Source organism: Takifugu flavidus, chromosome 3 (assembly GCF_003711565.1).
Source record: "Takifugu flavidus isolate HTHZ2018 chromosome 3, ASM371156v2, whole genome shotgun sequence".
Taxonomy (NCBI): domain Eukaryota; kingdom Metazoa; phylum Chordata; class Actinopteri; order Tetraodontiformes; family Tetraodontidae; genus Takifugu; species Takifugu flavidus.
This window is the reverse complement of record NC_079522.1, coordinates 16,628,199-16,651,813: the sequence shown is the minus strand read 5'-3', so window position 1 is coordinate 16,651,813 and position 23,615 is coordinate 16,628,199. Positions and strand designations below refer to the sequence as shown.

The window sequence follows — 23,615 nt, the reverse complement described above, 5'->3', positions numbered from 1 at the left end:
ACTGTCAGTCTCATTATTGCAAAGTGGGAGGGCAACGTGCATGAGCTCAGTTAACAATGGCCTAATGAGCCTCGGTGTGGGATCACAGCTAGCCAGTGTGCTGATGTCATTGACCTGACCTGTGCAATTAGCCCTCCAGAGAGGGGAGGAGACGGCCAGAGACGGGAAAATGAGACAAACAGTCCCACATCACATGCTAACCAAGTGCATCACGCATGATTTCTAATCTGAAAACATTTAAAAGACCTAATATATCCACAGATAGCAAGTGAAGAATCTATTTTAGGCCAGCTTTATTATCATGCTAGCTGAGATTTTAAAACAGCTGAAGGCCTCTGGAGGACGGTATGTATAAATTGAAAAGCATACAATTGAGAAAGATTAAACCTTAAGCCAATAAGCCCCTTAAGAGTAACAATCAGTTATAAAACCAATGCTGAAACAAAAGTGGTTAAACAGTTTGATGAGTGAATGTGTGCCAATTTATTTCCACCCTTGATTGTAAAATAATTAAAATGACACTCAAAATATCTAAATAGGAGAAAGAGAACGGTAGAATGTGAAAGGTGGGGAAAGAATGAAGAGAGGTAAAAGAATATATTGGAGAAAATCAAGAAAGAAGGATGGAAGACAGAATGAAAACTCTTGTAAATGTGTGGCTGAGGAAGCAGGAATATTGGAGGATGATCCCAGTGAACAGTTAATCAGCCCAGCAAATGTTATTGCAGTAATTAGACTGTGTTGGATGTATTTAGAGAGAAGTGGGCATATCCCAGTGGAGCATCGCAGGAAAGCGAGAGAAGGAGACGACAGAAGGAGGGCAAGAGAGAAAACAAGGCAGAGGAATTTAAACATGCAACAAGGAGACTCCTGCTTCTGTTCTGATAGTCAAGGCATACTTTACTGTGAGACTACCTGGAAATACTGCACCCTCCAGCACAGATAATAACCAAATGCACTGGTGCCTGAGGATCAGGCGTCCAGAAAATGAGTGACTACATTTATTCAAATAATTATGTCATCAGGCACAAATAAGAAGCTGGAAATGGAACGTAAAGTTAGCAATTCTGTGCAAGTGCTACTGATGTATTCTAAATCTTTGCAGAAAGACCCACCTTTGTTCAATGATGAAAATAGCTAACAAGCTTTGAGTTTTCCCCCACTGGGCATAATTACATCTATTTATCGGACTTCCTCTCCTCCTGCTCAAAAAGTCGCTTTTAACGGAAGATATTAGCAGTGAAGAGCCGAGGAATGAGGAGAGAGATAAAAGCGGAGCTACGGAGAAGTTCCACCCAGTGCTAATGTGAAGTTAAAAGAGCTTCGCTTAGACAGCATTAATAATGTAGGGAGGGAGATGCGAGGGGAGGATTTACGCCTTCAAACTTTGATATCTAATTTTAAAGAGATTAAGTCAATTTCACACTAAAAAGAGAAATAGAGTCAACATTGCCAACGTGAAAGCCCCATTCAGATAACGTGACAGATGAGCCGTTTCAAACACACTGAAGCAGACACTATTTGCTGTGAGCAATCAATAGATGTAAATATTTATCAGGCAAAATGTCAGTTTAAAAAAAAATAAAAATAAAAATTATTTCCTCTCTAACTGAAGCTAATCCACTCACCGGTCGCTGTATTGTTATTTTAGTAAGCCTTAATTCTTCATGACATACTTCTAGTCAGGTGTTGGTTCATATTGTCATGGTAGCATCACGCAGCTGCTGCACATCTATGATGGGAATCTCCGTTCCACCACATCTCAAAGGTGCTCTATTGGATTCAGATCTGATGATTGTGCAGGCCTTTTTGGGGTTAAATGAACTCATTGTCATGTTCCGGAAACCAGTTTGAGGTGGTCTGCGCTTAGTGACATGGTGCACCATCCTGATGGAAGCAGCCATCAGCAGATGGTCCACTGGGGTCATAAAGGGATGGAAGTGGTCAGCATCAATACTCAGGTAGGCTGCAGAGCTTAGACCATGCTCGGTTGGTACTAAGGGGCCCAAAGTGGGCCGAGAAAGTCTCCCCCACACCTTTATACCAGCAGCAGCCTGAACCGTTGATACAAGGCAGGATGGATCCATGCTGGCAGCTTGTTTATGCCAAATTCATCTGAATGTTAGAGGAATTCACAGACCAGGTAATATTTTTACAGTCTTCTATTGTCCAGTTTGGTGAGTCTGTGCCAATTGTAGCTGCATTTTCCTGTTCAATTTGAATTACGGCTGCCTTTCCATCATCTCAAACCAGTCTGGCCATTCTCCTCTGACCTCTCACACCAAGAGATTTTCATCACTGGATATTTTCTGTTTTCGGGACCATTCTCTGTAACCCGTAGAGAGGTTGGCGTGGAAATCAGCAGTTCCTGGAATACTCAGACCAACCTGTCTGGCACCAACAACTATGTCTTCTTTTTCCTCATTCTGATGCTCAGTTTAAACTTCAGCAAGATGCCTTGACCATGTCTACAGGCCTAATGCCATGAGCGATTGGCTGATCAGCTATGTTTAAAAGTATTTGAACTGGTGTACCTAATAAAGTGGCTGGTGAAAGTGTACCAACTGAAGGAAACAAGATTGAGACTTGCAGTTTTGAATACACAGCAGGCTGTTCTCAGGAGGGCAGACAGCAGATATGAGGAGGTTTTCTTAATCAAGGCTTGGATGCTCCCCGGAGTCAGGAGGCTTCAGACAGACAACAGACACAGTGATGAAAGCAGATCTGAGGTGTCAGGAGTACAAGGTGGGAGCGGGAAATAGCCACGGGATTGAAGAAATAACACAACTAATGAGGAAAAACAATAAGAACGGAGGAGAAAAAGAGTAAAGAGAAAGGGGAGAAACTTAAGCATGTTCACCTAAAATTTGTTTGTGGATAATCTGAACCCACCCAGCAGATATACGAAATGTTTAACACCTCCAATAGGTCAAAATGTCCACTAATATAGATTCATATTAAGAAAAATAGAGCATATTTTGTTGTTTAGTTGAACAAATCTTCTTCTGTCTTGTCTTTCAAAATCCCCAAACCTCCTCCAACAACTTCCCCTTCTCCAGTATCTGATTTTGAATGGTGAATTTAGAATTTTCCAAAGTAGTCTTTTGTTTGTTTTTGGGTGGAAACACCAATCTCAGAGGGGCATGAATATAAAAAAGTTGGCAGATGAAAGGAAGATTTAGAGAGGCACTGCTAAAAAGCTGCTCAAAATTCACGTTTGATTAGCATTTTGTGTTTTCTTCCCATTAACACCGAGTGCATATTAATAAGTGAGGAATTAATGTGCATACATGCATTTTAATTCATGTTGGATAATTTGGATCCAATGAGATTAGAGGTAATTTGATGCATGTGAATAAAAGGGATGTTTTGATACTCCTCACTGCAATGAGAGCAGAAAACTGCAGATCTTGCTTTTTTTTTCTTATCCGTTATTTCTGAACTTTTCCCCTGCTGGAGGCTAACAAAACAGCTAGGTCAACTTTGCTCCGGATGAGGGCCACTGGCACACGGAGAAAGGTTAGACTCTTGGCTCTTCAGGCATCCTCTGCATCCTCCAACTAGAAACAATTAACCTTCTCTGTCTGGCAAGCAGAGGTCACCCTCTTTGCATTTTAGTTGGAGATGTGTGAGGGGGTGAAGAACCGACACGGGTGTGATCTTCCATGTGTATGACATTAAATGATGGAGGAAGTCCATCCATCACTCAAGGCATGAAGATGAACATAAGCACATTTGGAGAAGTAATCACTTCCTGGCGCCTGGTGATTTAAGTGCAACTGTGCGCATGAATATGGAAGATCAAATGCTAATTGGTCGCGACTGTTTCCTGTGGCCACATGAATCCCTTTAATTGGCCAGTGAATGATGGGCAGTCGACTACCCAAAGGCCACTCAGCCGTCTGTGGACACGGGCGCGTCTGCACGTCAGACCTTCTGTCCCTTCAGGTCCATTCAAATGTCATAACTCAATAGGAACTGATGGATTATGAAACTGATCAACGCAAATGAAAGTCCCAGCTCACAGCTGCACTTGAAAATGATCCAACGGGCAATAGCTCATTGGACAAATGAGGGTATCGGGTTCTAGAGTCAGATGAGTCAGACATTAACTGGCAAGATGAAAAGCTAAAGACTACTTTCTCAAAACAAGGGGGGATTTATCATGTATTAACACGTTACTGAGATTTTAAAATCATCCGCCAATCTTTGTGGTCATTTTTCAAATATTTCATTTCATCCTCATCTAGTATCTTAGCTAATAAGTTGGATAAACTCAAGTTAAAACAAAATGTGTGGCCTAATATTGCAAATTCTGAGCTAAAAGCCTGACTGAATTAAACAAGACACATACAGTATAGTATTCATTTTTTAAAAAAAAAGATTTTTTTTGGCTAATTTTACATTATTGGATACAAAGTGGAAGTTTAAGCTACAGAAGCAGCATCACAAATGTAACCGACTCAAAATTCAAGCTTTCAGAGAGCAAAATGTCTTAAATTCCTCTCCACACAGCCGAGGATGTCAAGTTGAAGTGAACAGAGTAAAGCCAAATACTATCTGAAAAGTGAAACTTAAGACTTCCCGGGTAAACAAACTGTTTAAGTCTATGAATAAAGCAATTAATTCATCAGCTGCTTCGGTGGAGCCAGGTCGTGGTAAGTCTGCCGAGGAGTCGGCATTCCTCCTCAACCGCTCCCCGGCTGAGCGCCTGTAAACGAGAGAGCTCAGCTGAAGGAGAGGAAATGAGGCAGGTGTAGCCGCGCCATGAAAGACAAGAAATATAAAAGCCTTTCATGTGAAAAGAGAGGAGGAATTTCAAGGGGACGGCATCAGCAATATATAGAGGAAAAAAGCCAGCGTCTGACTGCCCCTTTATCAGCTGATATATATATGCATGAGGATTGCCTCATCATCTCCAATGTCAATTCTGCATCCTTCTGATATTTGACTGACAGCTCACATCAACGCCAATAAAAGTGTGCATCCTTTTAGTCAGAAGCTGCCCGTCGTGCCGGGTGTCGAGGATAGAAATGGAGGCGGAAAAAGTTAATTTGTTTTCCGACAGCTGCCGATGGCGATAGCGCCTGTGTCTGTTTGCCCTCGCGGAAAAGTTACAAATTACAATTGGGCCTGGGATAGTGAAAAAGCTCATTTCTGTTGATGGGGGGGAAAATCTGGCAGGCCTTCCTTATTGTGGCCTTACACTAAAAAAAGTGTCAAAATCGCAGTAAATTACTAAAAATGTGAGGCTGCTGATCTTCTGTGTCTGGTTATTTACCATTTTAAACACTGTAATGTGCTGCATTTCCAGGGTTACAGAAAGGGTTGCTTGGAAACAGCATTTAACACTAAAGGAAACCACAGTTAAGAGACAACGACATCAGACACGCAAAGAACACTCGCAGGTGCCGATCTGAATAAATCTGAATACAATGCTTTGAGTAAAAGATGATAAAAGATAATATTAACGTGCAATTTGCATGATTGTGGCATCCACTTTAATCAAGCCAACACGGTGTACATTCCAGAACAGGTTTAACATGGTGTGTGGATATCTGCAAGGCCATAAACTCCCTGGGAGTTGACGTTTAAAGAAGCCTTGAACAGTGAGCCGTGTGTGTGCGCTCCAAAAACAGGCACTTGTGGTTTGCGTATTTTATTTACCATGGCGTAGACAAGAATAAAGATTTAGCAGAAGGGCATTTATTCACGAGTGGTAGCAGTGCCTTGTGTGCAAAATATATGGCCCTGTGCATCCATCACAGAAGGAAATGCCAAGATTATTAAATATTCTATTTAAGAAGGAGCTCCATATTGGTGCGGTTATTAGCCCTTAAATGCCAGATGAGATGGTGGATCAAAGAATTCCTACTGCTTTGCATTAACCAATGGTGGGATTAGGTAGCACACCTCCAAATTTACCATCGCAGCTTAAAGTCACAGCTCAGGCACCCACACAAACACGTCAGGGGGGGTTTGGTATGCCTGCCAGCAGCTGTGACAGCCGAGGAACGCTCAAACAGTTGTCTACACCTAGCCCTCCTTGATTTATTTTAATTCCTTTTGCATTGTCGTTAATGTGTATGTGTCGTAGTGGTTGACAATCAGGCGCACATCAACGGGACTGGGGGGATTTCCTTTGTCTGCGGTTGTCTAGTTAGGCTAAAAAAGCTGATTTAAGAAACGGGGAGGTTGAAGGATGACACAGCAGTAGGACGTCAAAAAAATTGGTGCAATCCATATCACCAGGAATGAAGTGATGGCTCATGAAATGGAAAAGGGAGGGAGCAAAGGCTAAAGGAAAGGGAATGAGGAGGCAGGGAGCACAATAACGGCGGTAATCCATCAGAAATCATCTTGCAGCAGGCCCTTCCAGTTTGACAACAAGGCTTCAGTTCTGCAGAGGACAGCCCACCAGTGACTACCTTTCAACCCGGCGCATCCTGCTGCTCCGCGATAGGATAAAAGCGGAACGGACGATGCTAATTGGCTTGCTTCCCTGTCGGATTTCTTCTGCGCTGGAAACGGAAAAGTGGGGGAGAGGATATCTCATGCTGTACGCGGATTTGTAAACAGTGGATCAAAATCCACAGCTTTCATGTCCCTTAAACTGGCGGAGGGGTTTCTGGCGCTCTGTCACTGTGGGATACTTCCGGATAGCAACGACAACCCATTAATCCTGACTGACGGGACGCCGAGGACGGATGACGGCATGTGACAGACATCAGTTGGGGTCATTGCACTTGCTGACCCACATCTGGGGAATCAATGACATAAAAATACACACAGTAGTGTGTTAAATGTCACCTGAGAGCGACACTAAGAGGATATTAGCCACAAGGTGCACCCTTCAAGCCCTGGCCTCCAGAATAAGTCACTACATTAAACCAAGATGTGAATTATGTTGACAAAAAGTAGCCAAACTATGAGCTAACGAAGAAGTCCTACTATTTGTAAAGCTGCTAGAAATGATGGTAAGATCCAGCAGCAGGTGAGACGAGTGGAAAACCTGGAGAAAGGTGTCAACTGTTTCAGGTGTGTTAGATTCCATCCTGAACAGTGTTCAATGACTGAATCAACAGCATTTCTTAAATATAAAGTGCCAACAGCATCTGAAACCTATGATCACTCTCTTTATTCCACAGGAACATGTGGCAGGAAATCATAGAGCTGGCAGAGCTGTGGTGTTGGTCTTTGGGGCAGGTTGTCACCGACTTTACCCCGAAGGCTGCGATCCAAGCAAAGAGCCCAGCGCTGTCCTCTGAATTCAGATGAGGCAAAGCTTTCAATCTTTAGCACGGAACATCCAAAGGAAGGTAACCTTTGTCTTTGGTTATTTAGAAAACGGGATGAAGTGACAAAATCATCAGAAAGCGGTATCTTCTTCATATTGCATCTAAGAACAACCTTTCACAAAGCTTGCACCATAAATCCACTGATGTCTTGAACTGGGTGACACGATTGGAATTAAAAAATATCTCTGATGTCTCCTGCTTGCTAAAATGAAAAATTTGAACGTTCTATAGCAAACTGCAAGGCCCTAAGAAATGGGTTGATCGCAAATATTAGTCTAGTTTACACATTTTAGGCCGTTGGGAGGAGGCTTCAAACATCAGCTGTGCTAAGCTGCTATTGTAGGCACTTCCTCGGCAGAGGTGAATTGAGGTCACATGTTTATAATTTGCCCTTTTCCTAATGCTGCCACTGAAGTAAAATAGCATTTGAGAGCTGCAATTAGATTGAGCCATGCAATACTCCAGCTAATTAAGTCATATTTCAAGTTCAATAACAATCAAGGCAGCCAGATAAAGGCCAGAGGGAGGAAGGCTAGTGTGCGCTGTAACAATCAGGAGGCTTTTTACGAAGCCCTTTCCTCTTGTAGTTGGAAAAGCGCTCTTTGTCTCTCTGTCTAGATAAAATGTGTGATGATCTTTTGAGTGTCTCTGACTGGAGTTGCCTTTTCAAAAGGTTTGCAAAGGCAAAGTGATTTGACGGTGTGAGCATTTAGTCATGACAGAATGGGTCGCCCTTCATCTTATGTCACCAGAATGGTGTGCGTTAGCTGCCAAGACTAATGCCGCAAGTGCCACAAATACATTAAAAAACACATTCAATGACATGAAAATATGCCAGTTTTAGGTTTAGTCAATGTTTGAACTGGATCATCAAACAGTTATGAGTCATTCAGTCCATCTCTGTGTGACACCAAAGCCACGTGGAAACTTTTATGCAAGCATTTGGAAACCGTTGTGCACAACTCGTAAACTAAAATGATATTTGTGCAGAAACCTTGTGTCCTATTGTGCCGTTTAAAACACATCTTTCTAATCCTGACAACATGAGGTCTTGAATTTAATTTAGGACTTACTGTATACTGCATGTGCAGTACAGAAGTCTCTGTAAAGTGGATAAAATCGCCATTCCATCCCTTCTAACACACCTTTTACTGTAAGTTGAGTAAAGGCGGTCGTCCGGTGTCCTTCAACTTGCCCTTCGCACCACTGCTGGTCTAACCCTGTCCACATCTCTTCCATTACTGGCCACAACACTGCAGCCGATTGCTTTCTTATCTGCCATCTGTAGGCTAGTGCTCAGCCGCGCTATCTCTTGCCACAGTCTAATTGAATCTCAAGTGTTGGAAGTGCAGTGATACACTGACCACACTGTGTCGCAGCCAATAGATAAGGCTTGCTGTTGGAGGATTGGACCGCTGGATTCACCATGGGGACATGTTGATAAAGGGGTGACAAGCAGTTAAGGTTGGTACAGTGTCAATGGGAGTTTACTCTCTTTGAAAGATAATAGATACCCTCCATTACAGGGAAGGTCCAATAATCCTGTGGCCTATAATCCGGATCTGTTCGGTGGGTAATTTGTTGAAACCTAAACAGAGGAAAATAGGGCAGGATGGACCTGTTTTGCTTTGATTTCCTCTCAAAACCAGAATTGTGCAGATTTAGTTTTATCTGTTGTTTTGTGTTATCTAAATCCTGATGGGCAAACCTGACCCGCAGTGATCTGAGCTGTGCACAGATGAAGAGATACATCACCAGTGAACCTCCACTTAAAATGAGCTCGAGTTGAGCATAGTAATTGTAGTTTCAATGATGCTCCAGAAGGCCTTGGGGCCCGGGAGTGGAGTTCTTTATCTACTTTTAACATTTTTCTTCCACTTGAGAAAAAGAAATACATTTGAAATCGTCAGAAAACTCCCCCAAATGTAACCAAATGTTGACAGAAGCTAATGTCTGTCAGGCAGATTCAGTTTAGGAACGACGGGACAGCGCTTACCTTAAGAGGGTGAATCCTTTCTTCTTGGTCTTCTTCTCAGTGTCCTCTACAGCCTCATCAGTTTTCTTCTTTCCTTTGCTCTTCTTCTCTTTCTTCTTCCCTTTGGTTTTTTTCTTCTTTCCTTCTTCTGCATCCAGGTCCTGGCGAGAGGAGCTGCTGACAGGTGTTTCATGACCGGAGCTGTGCTCCGAGAAGTCGTCATCTGGGGAGAGTGAACAGAGAGATGGAAGATGACAATGGACACAGTAGATGGAATACATTATTATTCATTTAAACTTAATATGCATGCGTGCTGAACTATGAGGGACCGTCGGGGACCTTATACAGAATGATCTTACATACACTGTCACGCAAACAACTGAAACCCATACAAGTGGAAAACCTCATACACACTTCCAGAAACACTGTCGTACATACAGAAGTGCTCAAACCTATACTAGGGAAATCCTCTCACACACTATTGAAATGCTATTTCAGCCACATTGGTTGTGGCATTTGAGACACTAAAATTTCAATAAATCTGGGTATTTTAACAGTAAAGGCAGTGATGCTTTTTCTAATAACCTTATTTTATTTTTATTAGATAGACTACATCTTTAATTAATGATTGTGAATCTCATTATTATGCACTTATTCTGTATTTGATAAATTTGAGCTCATGATTGTTATAGCATTGTAAGTGTTGTTATTCAGTAAAGTTAAAGTAAAAAGAAAAATGTTGTTCACAATGGTCATTTCAGTTGAACAGCCTACTTCAAACTACACCGGCATCAGCGAAGACCATCAGGACTTAGTCAAATGAGAACATTTGCAGCAACTGACCGTTTCCAGTGTGAGCCGGGACGTTGCCCTAGATAAGGAGATGCATATTCTCTCCAGCCTAGAGCTGCAGTTGTCCGGAGGGGGAGCGACACAATGTGACTGTTCAGCGTGTCCCGGCTCAGGGGTGAGATGGTCGGTTGCTGAGCCTGATCCTTGTGGTACGTTGTGTGTAGCGTGGCTAACGTGAATCATGCCGTGAACTGGGGCACTTTTATACTGCTCTGACATTTCACTTTCACATATTCTCTTTGAGGAGGTTGTATTTTGATTGTAAAAACAAATGCTGTGAAAGTGGCAGAAAACCAGTTTTAACTGAGATGCAAGTAAAACGCTTGCTTACACTACTGAAATGCTATTTCACTAAAATGTGCGAGAGTGTTTCAGTTGTTTGTGTGGAAGCAGTTCAAGAGCATTAAGAGCACATTTCACATGTGTGTGAGTGTTATTTCTGAATAAAGTCCCTGACGGCCCCTCACACCTATATTGGGCCAGTGCAGAAGGGCCATGAAAGGCAAAACAGAGGTCCCACCTGTGAAGTTGCATTACTGGGCCATTAAAATAGGCACTGATATTGAGCAGTCTCTACATGCTATGGTATGATCTGCTACGTGTTGCATGTGGTAGGGGAGATATTTGAGGAACTTGTCTAATCCACTGAGGTCCAGAATGGGCGAATAACCACAATCTTTTTTTGGGACAATCTGAAATACGCCAATTAACACACCCTGAATTGTGCTTGAGGTGTCATTATTTTGATGCCTTCTTTCTCCATGAGGGTGGTAACCTCCTGCTTCAGAGTCAGAGACTACACGGGACATTTGTTCATAGTTATCTTGATCCCACTGAAGGTTGGGATTTTGTACGCCTTGGACAGCATCTTCTGCTTCTCCCCGTAACTTACTGTGGACGCTGGTTGAAGATTAAGCAGAAGGGCCACTTCTACAAATTCCATGGTTCATGTAGCCTAAGCGCCACGGCGCCCACAGCTGGAAAGTGCTCATTTACTAACATGTGGCCGATCAAGCAAAGTCACCCTACGTTTCTCTGATGTCTGTCTATGTTCTTTCCAGCAAGGTGCTGCTTCAGGTGGATGAGAGCACCAGCACCAGGTTACGAGCTGACTAGGGTTAGGGTAGATATACATGTTTCCGGGTCACCCACCCAGGGGTCAACCACCTAGAGGTCACCTAGGAGACTTTGTTGGTATAATTACTCAATCTGCACATGTGCAAGATGGAACATCCAGTGTTTAAAGCGCTGAAGGAATGAAATAGACCTGCTCTTCCCAAATTGCTGACTGACTAAAATGATGCAGCATTTCATTAAGGTACTTAGGCTAAGCATTGTCCCTTGGCAGGCCTCCGGCTCGTCTTAAGTGCCAGTGTGTTACAAAGCCTAAGGGATGTGCATTGGCAGTGCAGGACCTAATTTAAAATGAATACCAATTTGAGGGGAAAAAACTCTTATATCATAGCCGCAGGGATGGTTAAAAAAAGACGCAGTCATTAAAATGAACTGCAGCGTGTTTACAGTTCTTTAGCTAGCGTCTTATGCACATATTTGGACCCCTCTTACCATCTTCAGAAGGTCCATCATAGGACTTGTCGATAGCAATCCGGAAGCTCTGGTTGCATCCCCTTCCTCTGACCACATGTGGTCGTGGACGGTGAAAAGGCACTTGGGCTTGGATGTGGCTCTGCTTGGCCTCCGACACCGCCGTCTGGAGGCTCTCCAGAGAGCTGGACTTCCACAGGCCCAAGGTTGGGCCCAGAACTCCATCAGCAGAAGGTTCTGAAACACAATGGAAAGAAGACGGTGAGGGATGAGGTGGCTGCATGCTCAACACAGGGAGAGAGGGAGAGCAGAGAAAATAAATAAGGCTTTGGCATGTGAAGGGAGGAGGGAGAGTCGCTCTGAAAACCAATACTGTCATAAATATTATGTGGCAGGATGATTTTAAGTGTTAAATTCACTCAAGCTTCAGCTAATAGAGACATTTGCCCCACTGCTTACAATACATTCAACTGATGGGAATGTTTTTGTATTGAAATGACATCTTCATCCAAATTTGGAGCCCTAATGCTCCCTGAAATTGAACAGATGTCTTCATAAAAGATCTGCAGGAGACGAGGATGGAGCAGTTTTAAAGAGTTTGACTTCATACTTTATCCCTTTGTCTCAGACCCGACATTCAAGTGACTATGTTCTGCTTTTTCTGGACCTAATTAATAGTATTTAAATGTAACAATCTGTATGACACCTAAGGGTTACATAATTTAAACTGTCTCACCTTGAGCAAGCGGTCTCTGAGGACAGATTGATAAGAATTTTTTAATGACACAGCTCAGATTAATTTAATATTTAGAATCTACCCTCTAACATAACATTCTACTTTAAAAGTAAAAGATAATAGTTGTTGGCTTGGCATTTTACTATATTTAAATGGAAATGTATGTCTATCTGTCCTGAAGAACTAAGCTTTTATAATAATGAAACACAATAGATATTTTTGTGTATTAACATGTGGACTCTGCAGGATATAGATTTTGCCATGAGCTCATGTGAGTTCTTACTAGTCGGTCCGTGATTTTGGAGGTAAATATGTTATTTCAGTTAAAGAAATAAATACAAAAATAAAACTGTAATAACGTTCATTAACACATTTACTGTTGCCATGCTGCATTCACATATGAACACCTCCAAATGTAAGAAAGGAGAGAGGAAGAGGAAAGTGAGGCTTCAGCTTATTCAGCAGCGGAGATGCTGGGGGAGTTGCAGGAATAATTGGGAGGTGGAAAAGGACACTTCAGCGGAGAAACGTCTACCCAGGTCTCCACCAAAATACGTATCACAATAGGATTTTGACTAGCAGCGAAGAGGTAAACAGGTGAGGATTGGTTCTAAAACTTTCCTGTGGGGAGGAATTTTCTCTGCTACATCATTTGCTGCTTAATTTGCTTGGGTCCCCCCCCCCCCACTATTCCAGAGACTTCAAAGTGAAGCAGTGAAAAAGTGGAAGTGAAACCGAAGCAGCAATAGCAGCAAAATGTGAAAAGGAAGTTAAGTGGGGCTGCCTTTTTAGTCTTAAATTGACTTTCTGGGAGAAAGAGGGATTTATGGGAAATAAGGGGTTATAAATAGAGAGGGGGAGAGCTCAGGAATAAAATGCTCAATTGGAGAGGCAGGATTTGTGTCACAAATGTAATTACAGCTGTCCAGCTCATAGCTTGATAGAATTAAACTAGGAGCACAACTGCTGCACTACACAGAATGTCTGCAGACATGTATGCATAATGAAAATTGTGTGAATTTATCCAAGCAAAAAGTAAAAATGCTGCCTGTAAAAGGGAATGTGTCCTTGACTTGTGATATATTTAAGGAAATATTAGCATTGAGTTTGTCTGAAATGTGTGGAGGGTTCATTCCAAGCATGTCAGGTGGTTGACGCTGGAGGTAAATGAATAATGAGGTTTTAATAGGATGGATGGGCAGAGAAGTGGTGGCTAACATCGCTAACTCAATTCAATGGAGGGTGAAATCGGCGTTTATCACATATCGCTGCCCAGTGTGCCAGCAGATGCTCTGGCGGACGTGTTCACATCATGTCTGCCTGATTGCCACTGATTCAAGCTGGTGCACATATTTGACAAACGGCCAAACGGGCTGGGGAAGGTGTCAGATGCCCTTCACAGCTGTAATGCTGCTGCATCTGAGCTGTGGCAATAACATTATCTTCAGTTAATGCCTTCTCAACTGCTTCATTTTGGACATGAAAACATAAACTTTCTATACAGTAAAAAGATATAGATATAGTCGATTTAACTTGGGATTTTTATTTTAATTACTTTTTTAAATTACTTTTGCATTTATTTTATTCTAACTTAAACTGAACACTGTGCTTTCAGCAGGTTTTAGCACTGCATTGTATTCCACAGCCAGCAGCTTTGGAGGAGATGAGTTGAAAGGTTGCCACGGTTACAAGAAAGTGTCCCTTTTGCACTGGCCATGGATTAAAAGAGCTGTAGCTCTTTTAATACACACACCTACATAGTATAGAGGGACATGAATACATATATAAAAGATATATATATGTACAAGCTTTTATCCAGTATCCAATCTCAGTACCAGACAATAAACAGCAGAGTCATTTTGTGGACAGCAGTAAAAAAAAAAAAAAGAGGCACACTTACAACCTATAAATGTGAGCCTCCTGTCACCATTCTGCCTAAAGGTTATTGGATTCAATCCTCTTTCTGTGTTTACAGTAAAAACCTGTTTAGTAGAAGCCTGGTAGGTCTTTATATTATAGCAGAGATAAACTGGTCCACAACCTCTGGATAAATGGTTTCATGTCGTTAAAAGTGCACGCACAAAGTTGCTAAAGTGTTCCGTGTTTAATAAAGTGGAAATCTAATATTTAAGATTGGAAATCATGTTGCGATGGTCTTTTAGGTCAATCTCAAAATGATGTATACACAAACAATGCATTATTTAAAACATTTCAAACCGGCGAGGCCCAGTAAAAGCATATTCAATTCATGTTATGGAACATCCACTTCTATTCCAGACATGTCCAATCACTGAGAATGCTGCACTTAGCTGCATCAGAGGCAGAGGCTATCGCTGGGTGGAGGCGCGACTCTGGCAGTAATTGGGTTAAGCTGTTTGGATGTATGAGAGAAGGGAGACGTATGGACGCTATGTATTTAGTCCCTGACTAGATGAATGGCTCTACTAACTGAAGGGGACTTTAAAGGCCATTTCATAATTACTGCTTACCTCTGCTGGATTACAGCAGCACAGGGGGGTGCTGGCACGGTATGGATGAGGGTTGGAGTGTGGAGTGGGTCGCACGCCAAACACTTGGCAGTTAAAAGAGTGCAGAGTGCTACACTCAATCACACCTGCATAATTCTGCCTTTGTGAGGATCATCCATCTAACTGTAATGCAGGTATCAGAATGCTTGACGCTGCCATATGTCAGCGTGGCCACAGGAGACCTGCAGTGACTTCAGGAAAAGACGTATCAATCTACAGGTTCAACTCCCCCTAATCGTAGCTTTTAACATTTGACAGGCAAAGGGCAAAAATGTACCGCAAATGACGCTGTATCAAGGTTCTTAGAGTCTGCAAGGCTATTTAACGTGACTTAATGATGACTTTTAACTGAAATTGACATGTCAAATGGAACATATTACGCAAAGATGGTCAATGCCTGCTTGACATGTGCTTCAACGGATAATTACTACGCAAATTATTGCGAGTGTTTTTTTTTAATAAAAGTTCTACTACATACTGTGATAAAGCAGGTAAGGAGCGAAAGAGCGGAATCAAACCTGAGGAAGAGAGTGAATAAAATGTGATCATTAAGACAAATGGATGTAGAAAGGAGGATTTAGGATTGAGGGAATACTTAAAATGAGGATGAGCTTGGTGACAAGCCAGAAACGGCATAATCAGTGATGGGAAAAGGAGCAAGTAAGAACAAGAATAGAATCGCAGATGAATGAAATAAGATGGGGAATAGTAAAAGCACTGTTGAAGATGGAAACTCCTAAGATGGGTGTATGAGAGAGAAGGAAAACGCAGGAGCCAAAAGAGGGAGAGCAGGCGGAGCACAGTGCTCCTCACAGTGGCACTAGCTGGACAGAAAAAGGGTTTTAGCCAGATTAAAGAAGCCAGGCAGGCCTCTTTAGACCATCCGCCTAATGAAATATGTCAAAGCCCATAAAGAAACACCGAGTCCATTTAAGGAGGGAGGCTGCATATGCTGCAGGAAGCCAGGCAATCACACTGCGTCAGCAAATATGGAAAACACACAAAAGGCCTGTCGATATGCATTAGCCACAACATCGGTGAATGAGACGAAAGGGATGCCACAGTGGGGAAAAAGGATGGCTTTCTTTAAACCGCAGACTGTAGGGGATACTGATCACAAATTCCAGGAAAATCGTGGCGAATGAACAAAGGGAAGTGTTGGCTATATATATCAAGGGGAAAAGGGGTGGGCTCAGGACAAAGTACTTGTGGGAAAGCCGAGTATCGGGGGTTTCAGGGCAGCAAAGGTGTTAGGGACATTTGTATTCCACTGGCAACAGGCTCAGTTGGCTGCCGCAGGTCGATTTAAGAGCTTGCTGTGTCCATGTGCGTGTGCGTGCACGTGTAAATGTGTGTGTGTCAGAGGCCTACCTCCTAGCATCAGGAGTGAAATGAAGGCTATGATTAATTTCTCACGCGAGCCTTTTTGTCATACACAAACTCAGCGCACCTCCACGTTTGCAGCTCACCAATGCACCACAAACTCTGCAGCCATCTGCTTTATATTTATGCTGGCAACACAACCCGCAGTGACACAGGGAAAACTCTGCTTTGTCAGCACAGACTGAGCCTATATTCTGCCCATCGTGCAGCCTAGTGTGCACGAGCCATTAGCCTCATTATAGTTGACTGCTGAATACTTAAACTGTCATATTATTCTTTAATGCGGAATGCTTGCTGTTCTGCTTCTGGAGCACAATAATTCATCTCTTCCAGAAGACTGAAAAGAGGAGATGGGCTCACTGTCACTCTCTTTAGAAATGGACCATGTTCCATTGCTGAGCGCTTTTATCTCTTTTCTCATTCAAACCTCAATAACAAATAATGGTTGTGGATTAGTTTAGGAGTGATGCTTATGAAAAGTGAACATTTCCTGTGCTATATTTTGCACATGGAGTTCCAGAAGCAGCACTAACATGTGAGATAAAAGAGAGATGAAAATTCACACGTGCAGCTTAATCACTGTTTGAGGGATTGCAGTTACATCAGCATAGTCCACAAATGTGAAATAAGAATGAGTTTAATGGCTTTCAGTAAACATGGGCGTAAGCACTTTGAAAGGAGTCCTTTCTTACTTGTGGATATACCTGAAAAGTTCAGGAAATAAGCATTGATTTGATTTTTTTTTGGTTATACCTCCTAGTTAGACAATGAGTATGATATGAGAAGCATCCATACATGCAGAAAAGACTGCCTATAACGGATGCATCGTGTCGGCTTGGCAGGAATAGATTTAAATAGTTATTTGAGCCTTAGTGTTAATTTTTCAAACTAGTAGTTCCATGAGATCTGGGGCGGCTTAGATTTTAATTACCATTTTTGGTTACTGAGTGGCATTCTTTGGGGACATCATCAAATCATATGCTTCCATGGTGGCAACTTGAATTAGGTTCTGTTGTTCATTACACCAGGATTGTTCCAGATGTATTCCTTTGGAGTTACTCTGTCATTGTTTGACATATACAGTATGTGTCTGAAGGAGTCTTTGTCCTGGTATACCTCGAGAAATAAAACACGACAATTCTAAAGAGCAAACAAGATGCACTGCAGTTCAAACCAACCAGTCAGAACTTCATACTCCTCCTTCCATTTGGACCCAGACTTGCTGTGAAATAGAACCAGGCAGAACTGGGGGCAGAGGAAAGCCATTGTTGTGCAATGCGGGCTGTCAGCTGGGTGAGGATTGAGCACTGTGCTAGCCCTGACCCGAACAGCTATAAAGCAGCAAGAGCTCAGACGCTAAGTGCCTCACAACTCAACTCTGTCAGCTGGGGGAGCGTCATGGGCCAAAAAGAATGGGAAATAAAGATGTGAATGGACAAAGACTGGAGCAGATTGGTGGAATTTCAAAAAGGGAGTTTTCTATCTCACTCACTGTGTTTTAAGATTATATCAACTCACCATTCTTTCGTCTGACCAGTGAGTCCATGTTGCTTTCATCTGCCACTGGAACAAAGAAAACACAGTTTGTCACAAAGTAAATAAACTCTAAATATGGAAAAGTCTTGACCCTGGGGGAAAATTGTGTGCAGTGTATATGAAGACAGACAAAGAGACAAAATGAGGCAGACTGCAGGAGGAAATGAAAAAGAAAAGCCTGAAGAAACCGGGATATTGTGGTTATAAGAGAAAATGACACCAGATAGAGTGGAGACAATGGGAGAAAACGCACTATACTCATTGTCACCCAATCTAACTAAACAGGATTGCTGCAGGCCGGCAGCAGCAGCCACGGGCGGCACACCGCCGCATACAATAATAGGTTTTCATTATGCAGCCATTTCTCTTAAATAATCCTTTTAATTTTTTATGAGGCCAATTTTACTGCTGGACTGATTGGTGCAGGGCAGGGGAAATGATAGCACAGCAGAATGCTGAGGGCACGGGGTAGAAGGAAAAATGTGATGAAAGGAGAGGAGAAAGAGAAGGGAGGTGACAGATGTGGGGTGGTATAGTGTCAGGAAAGAGGTTCAGGACCAGCGGCATAATGATGATGACGATGAGAAAGTCGTAGAAAGAAAATGCAGGTAATAAAATAATTAATAAATAAATAGATAAGATATAATATATATATATATATATATTTATTGAGTTTGGCATTTCCATGGGCTTCCTAACTAATGCAGCTTCCATATAAAGAAGGAAAACACACATTATGAAGCCAAAGCATCTCATTTGCCCTCTGGCGGTTGGTTGCAAAGAGGAAATAATAGGCTCTGCATTGTAAAGTATCAAAAAATAGGACTTTATGGGTAAAGTCAGGAGCATGCGCATGGTCAGGTGACATAGCATTTGTTTTTATTTATGATGCCACTGCTACACAGTATCAGTAGACCTTATTAGTCCAGCTGTGATAACGGTGTCTTCAAACAAGGATTGCTAATGTTTGGAAGATGAATAATTGGAAAAAATGTGGACAAAAGATGGAACTGCGTGATTGAAAACACAAGAATCCATCTTTGTTAAACTGTAAAAAACAATCAGTGAGCAGAGGCGGCGGTTTATGACACCGGTTTGGGCTCCTACAGTGCTGTCCTGGGATCCCTCCCTACCAAAGTTGTACAGTCGTTCACAGACCGGGATGATCCACAGCCTTTAATAACTGAAATTACCAGCAACCAGCACTAATAACAGTCAGTAAACCCGGACCGTTAATATCTCTGGGATTCCCACAAGCTAATTTAGCACTGAAGCCGCCTCTAGGATAAGAGGTGAAACATCTTTAAAAAGACTAAAGGACGGCCAGTTGGATTTCCAAGAATTCTCTTCAACCTGGATGACTGACAACATTTATTGACTTTTTTACTTTAAATTAAGATGTTTTTTGGAGGAAATGTGTTAATGTAAAAACTGTATTAAAGTGAGTTTGTGTAATGTGATCAGTTTCATGTACAAACTGTACAGGAGCAACGGGCCGGTTGCCTATTCTCTGCTAAACTGCTTTGGGACACATTCAGAAAACGCTGCTATGTTACAAGTGAAAACAAAAACACAATTTCCAGGACTTTAGCACATATTGTTTAAAAAATAAGGAAAGTAAATCTTGCTGTATCTTTACACAGAAGAGTCTTTTTGGCAGAGGGAGACAGACAGCTCATTAATTTAGTGATGAGCAGTTGGTTTTGGCCGATACCAAAAAACAAAAGATATACTGTAGTTTAGTCACTAAGTGATTTAGTCATTACGTCTGCAGCAGTGAAAAGCAGATGCAAAGACAACTTTCCCAAAACAAATCATAGATTATATCAGACCTGAAAAAAGACATTTGTTTCCATCACTTGTCTTTCCATGAAAACAAGCACTTGGACAGATTTACTGTCAGACCTGGTCATGCGTTTACAGTTTTTCATTTAGATAAAAGTAGTTGTCAAAAATAAAGAAATCTTTGAAACACTGAACCAAAACCTCCTCACTATGGTGTAGTACGGTTATGATGTCAATGAGTCACACTCCCCCGCTGTGTGAAGGCAGAACATGTGAGGATTGTGGGTAAGTGGAAGCGCTGTGTCAATAGACTATTTGCCGAGGCATCCAGGGTCAGCGAGAGAAGCTCACCTCTCACTCTCAAGTGTTTACTGAGGCTAAAAGCTAACCTGCACTGTGGAGCATCTGAGGCTTAAATACAGACCACTGGACAAACATGAACTTGTTTTTGAACCTACTGTCGCATGAAGAAAAGACTGGAATTTACCTAATTTAGGAAAACCATTTGTGTTAGGATGGTTATAGCAGATGAGCAGTATCCAAATAATAAAACCTTAATTTAATTTCAAAAATAATCCCAGGCTGTTAGAACCAACATTGCATTTAACATCATAATTGTAGTCAACTACTTTCTAATAACACATCATCCACCTAAATAAAGCGATCACAAATCAGCTCTAATCAAGTTGATTTATCAAAGCGATCCTCTGAATTTGGAGAGTTTTGAGACATGAACAGACTGAAATGGAGGATGGCCAGTGCTGGAGAGAGGAGCTAGAAAGGTGGAGACAAATAGTGTTGGGTATTGGAGAGGCTCCTCACTGGGACACAACAGAGGGAGTGTGTGTTCAGACTCCCCTTGAATATAATGAAAGCCAATCAGCGTGGGTGGCAGAGGCATGCGCTGCAGGAAGATAGCCAATCCCCTAACTCTAATGAATTGCAATTGGAAAGCAAAATGAGAAAGGGAAGAGCGATGAACAGATTTTAGATGGGAATGAAGGGAAAAAGATGGAGGAAAAAGAAAGGTAGCCTATTGGCCATATCCAAACAGCCGCAGATTCAAATATCAAAACAAAAAGAGAAACAAACAAGAAAGAAGAACAAAAAGATTGGAAGGAGATGGGGAAAGGACGGCATAAACCGGGGTCGGCCTGGGTTAATGCGTGGAAATAAGCCTTTATGGGTGGCTATCCACACATACGAAAAGCCAGAGATTGGAGACCCCGCGCCTTTCATTTATTCACACACAGCGAATATACGCACACATCCACCAGATGGTGCATTCATGCAGTCCACTGAAAAGCCCCCGGGATTTATGAGATCAGAGGGTCAAGTCCCCTCAGGCGCTGGATAATGGGTGAGGGCTATGTATCACTACAAAGAAATGTACTGATAAGAGCGTGTGATCACGGCTGTGCTCGTATGTGTGTTGTCAGGGTCCATGATTACACATGTACGGGTGAGATGATTGGAACAAGAAGATGGTTTGTGTGTTGGTTCAATAATTGATGTACTGGAAATGGTGTGTGTGTGTGTGTGTGTGTGCACTCACCGAGGTCCATGCTCTTGGATGTTCTGTTGCGAGGCTTGTTGTCTTTGGTCAGTTGATCGTCTGTAGCCAAGTGTTGCTGCTTCTGAAACTCACTATCAAACAACAGTTCCTCAGTCCTTCAGTTGAAAAGAAAGCGCTGTCAATCACTGACTCTCCCGTCAAAGCCCGGTTGGATCAGCCCTTTTGGGAAGGTTTTAAATTTGTTTAAACATGCACTTGCTGAGACCACAAGGGACTGGTTCCTATTTGCTCTGTATGCAAATGAATCCATTTCACTTGATGTTTGGAGAGTCCAAATGCATTTTCTATCAAGATATTCAAGGCCACATCCGCAACAGGCAACCTCCACTTGTCTTACCTCCACTCATTTGGCAAAGTTGAGGCGCAGACTGTATATATGTAAATTTACAGACAAACAAAGGAGAAGTGAGACGTGGCTGTGTTTCTGATTCCTGGTGTGTGGCTGTTTGCTAAGACAGAAGAAACTTCTTAAGAAAACAAGCAGCTGAAATAGATGCGTAGGAAAGAGTTCAGAATACAAACCAAGCAAACACACCAAGAGATTCTGCTGGAGTATCACGTGTGTAATATAGCTGACTTCTAACACATCCAACAATAATCTCAATATTTATTCTGACCTTGCCTCAATATAGACAAGACGATTTATGAGAGATGATTAAAATGTATTTACAGAATTCAAAAAAATGCCTGCACTGCTACATTCATTCATATGAAGTCTTCAAAAATGACTGTATGTTCAGAAATTGGCCTCGTAACCGGAGGGTTGCCGGTTCAAATCCCAGAATGGGTGATGGGCTGGGGTGCCCCTGAGCAAGGCACCCAATTCCCATTGGCAAAGTGCAGGCCACTGCTCCTGTGCCTGGCCTGTATGTGTTTACTACCAGTGTGAAAAGGATGCGATAAAGTCAGTAGTCAACTTCACCATCACTAATTGGTGTGTGTGCATATATTTTGGATTCTCTCTCTTTTTTCTTTTCTTTAATTAAAACAAACATGATTTTTTTTCCCCGGTAGAAACATTTCAAAAGTGAAAACTTTTGAGGAAAGTCAAAGGCCAAATCTGTCTGCACATTTACATATTTTCATACTGAAAACCCCATAAACAAGACCCACACAGAAGCTGTTTATACTCCTACAGAACTGACTTTATTATGCTTTCACCATAATTATGCATAATGCAAGTAGCTCTCGCAATTAGAGCCAAATAGTCTAAATAATGCAAATGTGGGTTGTAATATTTAGCGTAATGGCTCTTCTTAATCTCATAACAGAGGTCCATATTAAGAGCGTCGTTAGAATATAATAACTGTAATAGTTCTGTGTGGCGTCAGTGAGTGCTGATGGCAGGATGCATTATGGGTATTATTGTTAGGCAGGGGAGTACCTCGGCTGTGAAGGAGTCAGAGGGAAATCTCTACCCATTTCCTCCACCGAGCGGGGAGAGGGAGGTGGGGGAAACCCATCATCCCATTCCTCATCACTGTTGCCATAGTGGCCGTAGCTTCCGTTGGCAGCTGCAGCAGGATGAGCGGCTGAGGCAAAAACACAAGCAACAGGACAAAAGTGTGAGAGGAAAGGCTGGATGCTTGCTAATACGTAAGCTTCAACACCTGTAATGTAATGAACTAAAATTATCATTGCATGTGTTAGCTTGACCGTGGGGAAATAGCTTTTGACTCGATATTCCTGGTTGCATTGTTCAATATCAAGGTTAAGCTATATATTAATGTTAATCCTGAAAATAGGCATGAAAACATAAAACATGTTTACATCCTACTAATAAATGGGATGAATCAGTTGTGTGAAACATTGGATGAGGTTAAATACATCTTTCCTTGGCAAGCAGTTGAGACAAACAAAAAACCACAAAATATACGTTTTTACACAGAAACCCTTATTGTAATTTCCTTGGAACTATTACAAATCTCCCCAATGTGTCAAAATCCTTCCATCCTTTAGAAAATGGCTTTCACTGTAACTCTGAGCTGATGGCGAGCTGACAGCTAGGAAAGCATCCCCAGTGACTCACACTCCAGAGCTGAGTGAGGGTGAGTGAATGAATTCTGAACACTTTGCTGGGCTTTTTTTTCCTTTTACACGTTAAACACAATAGCCTGTATGCTAATCTGGCTCACTTAGCAGCCGTCTCATCAGTGTGTTGATTCTGAGGTCAGATCTACACATGAAAAACATTCCTGGCATTGAGGAAAACACAGTTAATGGCTCCATTTTTGCCATTATCCAGTATGTAGGCCAAGAAGAAATGAGATCTAAAGACTGTTTTTTTTAAAGGTACTGCAGATGTAGCTACTGCACGCTCGACACGCACGGTACAATATTAGCACAGGCGGACTGATAAACATATTGTGTGCACACACTCGGTGGCAGGAAGCCCGAGTAC

At 42.1% G+C, this 23,615-nt stretch overlaps 1 protein-coding gene across 3 annotated transcripts in view; it reads right to left on the bottom strand.

The window, feature by feature from the left end:
• The window catches only part of pard3ba (par-3 family cell polarity regulator beta a), a 120,047-nt gene that overhangs the window by 40,139 nt on the left and 56,293 nt on the right, over positions 1–23,615 (bottom strand). For 2 of the 3 annotated variants that reach the window (XM_057027355.1, XM_057027356.1), the window contains exons 15-19: positions 22,599–22,746; positions 21,194–21,285; positions 17,836–17,880; positions 11,692–11,907; positions 9,295–9,496 (exon numbers count right to left, since the gene is read on the bottom strand). In XM_057027355.1, the coding sequence (XP_056883335.1) occupies positions 9,295–9,496; positions 11,692–11,907; positions 17,836–17,880; positions 21,194–21,285; positions 22,599–22,746 (703 nt within the window). The remainder of the gene's footprint in view (positions 1–9,294; positions 9,497–11,691; positions 11,908–17,835; positions 17,881–21,193; positions 21,286–22,598; positions 22,747–23,615) is intronic. The other variant, XM_057027357.1, reaches the window with a different exon arrangement.